The sequence below is a fragment of the Euprymna scolopes genome, chromosome 39 (genome assembly GCF_053919585.1).
Source record: "Euprymna scolopes isolate OS-2025 chromosome 39, ASM5391958v1, whole genome shotgun sequence".
Taxonomy (NCBI): Eukaryota; Metazoa; Mollusca; class Cephalopoda; order Sepiida; family Sepiolidae; genus Euprymna; species Euprymna scolopes.
Window position 1 is genome coordinate 30,932,117 of NC_136520.1, and position 4,896 is coordinate 30,937,012.

At 29.2% G+C, this 4,896-nt stretch overlaps 1 protein-coding gene across 9 annotated transcripts in view; it reads left to right on the forward strand.

Moving 5' to 3' along the window:
* The window catches only part of LOC145263697 (rho GTPase-activating protein 12-like), a 451,066-nt gene extending 449,308 nt beyond the window's left edge, over positions 1 to 1,758 (forward strand). For all 9 annotated transcript variants that reach the window (XM_080120640.1, XM_080120644.1, XM_080120638.1 and 6 more), the window contains one exon: positions 1,250 to 1,758. In XM_080120640.1, the coding sequence (XP_079976766.1) occupies positions 1,250 to 1,418 (169 nt within the window). In that variant the 3' untranslated portion in view covers positions 1,419 to 1,758. The remainder of the gene's footprint in view (positions 1 to 1,249) is intronic.
* The last annotated feature ends 3,138 nt before the right edge of the window (positions 1,759 to 4,896 follow it).

Below are 4,896 nucleotides of genomic sequence, written 5' to 3' on the forward strand. Positions count from 1 at the left end.
CAACAACAAAAATTACAGCGTTTTATGTAAACTTCTGATGATAGCACAGTCCTGATTCTGCATAAGTACCAAATTTACCAAATAAACGAAGATTTCTTTAAGCATTCTTACTGGTTTCATATATAATGTTATTTATTGTAAGTTGTTGAGTTTTAATGAAGATACGAGATGCCTTAAATAAGTTTCCAGACTTTTTCTGTATGGACACTTTTATTGATAGTACACACATGAAACTCTATATCCCTTCGAAGTAACCTCCTCTGGCTGCAATGCAATTGTTGTACCATTTCAACAACTTCTGGAAAGCCCCCTGAAGTCCTCTTGTGTGAGCGTGTCAATGACCCTTGTCACAGCCTCTTTTATCTCCTCAATTGTCTCCTAGGTTTTCCTTGAGCTTAGGGAATATCCAAAAGTTACAGGGAGCAAGGTCTGGACTATAGGGAAGGTGAGAAACTGTCTTGATTCCCATTTTGGTCAAATAGTCTGTGACAAGGATGATCTTCTCTGGACACCCTTCAAACTTCAACATCTTCAGTTCCTCATGAATAATTGATAATTGTGTGTACAGTTTTCACGCTGACATCAAACTGTGCACAATGTCTCTATAGACACACGACAGTCCTTATCCATATCATTTCTTTATTTTGCCAGTCAATTCTATGATTCTGATTGCCTTACTCATCCCACATCTCTCATCATCCTCACAGACTCCCTGCCTTTCTTGAATCTCTTATGCCACTCAAAAAACTGATGCTCAATTCATGCAAGATGGACCAAAAGCAGTCCAAAGCATTCCATACGTTTCTGTGGCATTTTTTCCGAATTTAAAGCAATTTTATTTTATAGCGTTCTTCTAAAGTGTTCTCACGTCCAGATTGCATTTTTGAAATTCACCCACTGTGACAATCAGGCTTTAGTAGGGTGTATTCTAATTCCTGCTGTTGCTGTTCATTTGAACTTTAAACCATAAAAATTGGTCAGTTATCTCATAAGATGTATAGCAATAACATACTGAATTTTCAAGAGTCTACGACAATTTTAAATTCCTGTACAGAAAAGTGTGGAAACTTATTGAAGGCAATCTGTGTATATTACTGTGTTAATCTTGTCATCTGTGTATATTACCGTTTTGACTGTATGAGCAGCAGGTTAGCCTTGTCACATGTATGACTGTTAATCTTGTCGTGTATATGATCATGTTAATCTTTGCATACAATTTACATATTTTTTTCTCTATTTCTTTCTACAGGGTGATATCCCATTCTCAACAAAATCGAATGCAAGCCCAAAACATTGCCATCGTGTTTGGTCCAACTCTGATGTGGCCAGAAATCGAAGCGCCAAATCTTGCCATCAGCATGGCCTACCAGAATCGAATTGTTGAATTTCTCTTGTTGGAATATGAAAACATCTTCTGATGAAAATTATCAGACCCATAATAATGATAATTATAATATTAATAATAATAATAATTATAATAATAATAATAATGCTGAATAGTGACATCTTGCATGAGCAGTGCATCATGGGAATAGAACCAAATGCCATTTACTTGTTGTCTCCCTTCCCCAATTTTGATGTAAAAAAAAAGTATTGTTTTAAACTTGCATTTGGCAGATCAATTCAAAAAGTGGAACTCTTAAAAATTGAAAACAGAAAAGGACATTTCTTTTGAAAAAAAAATGCTTTTTTTTTTTTTGTATTAACACTTGGTTAATTTTTTTTTTCTTTAAAAAAAAGAAAAAAATGAATTTGTTATTTTTTGTTGATTTGTTTTAAAACTAAAAAAAAAAAAAAGTTGGTTCGATGATATAGTGATGCAGTCTAAAAAATACTGTTTTCCTTTTTGGGAACAAAATAAACTTAATACTCGACTTTAAACTTTAGTTCAAGCCAAAAGTTAATTAAGGTGCTTAATATATAAAAATGTACAGGTGAAATATGATAGCTCCAAATAAATTAACAGGAAAACTCTTTGATATACTTACATATTAGGCAAAAGTAAGTGTCTACAACAAAAATTGGTGAAAATTATTGAGTAGAATTTTAAATAAATCAGTTTTATCATATATTTCCGATTCAACATTAATTATGAGTTGGGGAAATGACAGATTGAGTTATCTTCCCTGATTTACATAACTCTTCAAAGTATTTCTACTCTTATCAATAGAAAATCAGAAATATACGATAAAACTGATTTATATTTTTAAGTAAAATTTTACTTACTTTTTCCCTAATTTTTGGTGTAGATATCTGCTTTCGCCTTATATGTAAGTATAACAAAAAGTTATCCTGTTATTTCATTTAGAACTGTTATATTTCACTTGTACATTTTTACATATGTGTACCTTAATTTCTACTGCTAGTTTAAAGGGTTCAAAATCATATATTTTGAAGAGTTTGTATAATAACTACACAATCTTCTATATGGCAGAAATTAATTCATGTTTGTCCATCTCTGTTCAATAAACATATACATAAATTTATTTTTACTGGCAAAGAAAGAAGCTTATTTCCAATAATAACTGAAAGGAAAGAATAATAATGTATGAAAATTAAATTTTTATGAGCAAAGACGAGGAAGCTTAATGATAATAACTGATAATGAAAAGATAAAGTATAATAATAATAATAATAATTATATAACTATATAATATAATAAAACTATATAATATAATGATAATAACTATATAATATAATAAAACTAAAAACTATATAATATAAAAAACTATATAATATAACGATAATAACTGATAATGAAAAGATAAAGTAAAATAAGAATAATTATATAACTATATAATATATAATGGTAATAACTGATAATGAAAAGATAAAGTAAAAATGATTTCTTTCACGTTTTTTGTTTTGGAAATGTGTGTATATATGACTAAAATAGGAGATAATTTATAAAAACATATTTTATTTATAAATGCAGAAAAGAGAGCAGATTAGTTTTTTTTTGGGGGGGGGTTTGTTTGTTTTTAAATAAAACTTATCTCATATTTTCTGTTTCTGCATGTAACAGGAAAAAAATCAATTATCATTAATAAAATGAATGGTGCTTGTCTGGAATTCCCTCCATATTAAAAAAAAAAAAGCAAAAATAAAGAAAGATATGTATTATGTACGTACCCATGACAGAAAGAAAATATCATATTCCAAAAAGTATGTAAATTGATCAAGTAGTTTTATTTTTATAAGTAAAATCATTTTAAGCAAATTTAACTTTTTCTAATGTCCCTGTCCCCATGTTAAGAATTGCTTTCTGAAATCTTGTACGTTTGAATTATTTGAAATTATCTCTTTTGTTTCTTTACCCTGTGTTCAAAATGGTGGCATGAGACAGTCGCCCCTTGGTTAGCTATAAAATTTTATTTTCTTTATAACAATAAAACTATGTGATTTTTTTTAATACTATATCTTTTTTTCCGTCACAGGTACATACATCATACAAATTTTTCTTGTTTTTTAATGTAGGAGGAATTCTGGGCAGGCACCGAATGAATTACTACTCTCCCAGGCAACGTCAAATAGACATGCTAGTCATTAATAGATTTGAAAATGACTGACAAGCTAATGACGATTGTGATAATTTAAAATTCAAAGGATATGATATATGCAGATGTCGGCCATTTTTTAACTTGCTCTATTAATTACTATATTAATAAAATGACGCAACCATTTCTTGCATGTCAATGTATATGTGTTTCGTGCCTCCACGTAACTTATACATTATTATTTTTATTCACTAGAAATAGATTATTTATTGAAATCAAAAATGCATAAAAAATTTGTTTTCATTCAAATTAAAAATAGTTTAATTACAAAATTAAATTCACCTGAATGCATTTCATTTCTTTATAAACAAGTCAGGCGTTTTACTGCTTTTTTTTTTCATAATTCAAAGAAAGGAATGAAGTATTTCATGGCCTTTAGCGATCTGAAAGGAATTTAGAAATATCTAAACTGTTTAATAGAAAGTTATTTTAAAGTTCTGAATTTTTTAGATGAGGGCTGATTATTTCTATTACTTGTATTGATTGGACTATTGTTCTCATCTTGAGTGCTATTTGTGCAACGTTTCGGCCAGTTTGGCCTTCGACTGTCCTCAAGCATGTTGGCTGTTTGCAAAAGAACAACAACCAACATGCTTGAGGATGGTTAAAGGCCAAACTGGCCGAAACGTTGCACAAATAACACTCAAGATGAGAACAATAGTCCAATCAATAAAAGTAATAGAAAGTTATTTTAATTATTCATTCAAATTCTTTGCAAATCCAAATTTAATTAAAGAGTGAAAATACTGGAAACTTTTTTTATATCAAATGATTTTATAAATAGAAAAGATTAAAACAACAGAACGATACCATAATGATGATTATTTTTCCAATTTTTTACCGTCTTGACCCCGCCTTTAGTTAAGGATCTAAAACAGCTGTATACGTAACTGTCTTTGAGTCTACAGTGACTGTATATTAGATTCTTTTTTTTTTTAATCCTCCCTTTTTAAATAATGATTTACTTCGTGACCCTTTAAAATTTTTAAGGAATTTGGAAGTGTTTAAACTGCCGATTAGAATTCTCTTTGAATTGGATTTAAAGTCAATAGCAAATCCTCATATATTAAAATATTTAAGATTTTGGAAGCTGTTTTCATCCAATCATTTTAGAAATAAAGATTAAAACATAAATTATTTTAAACACAATTAGTTTTGTGACAATTTCGTTCATCAAACAATAATCACAATAATTAAATTTAAATTTTAAAATCCTATTAAAACAAGTGAAGCATGCATGGTCCCCCGTGAGTGCACAATGAACGAGACATAAAACAAATGACTAAGTTCAGCATACACTGAAAATTTTTGACAAATATGGTAAAATAGTCCCAAAAAT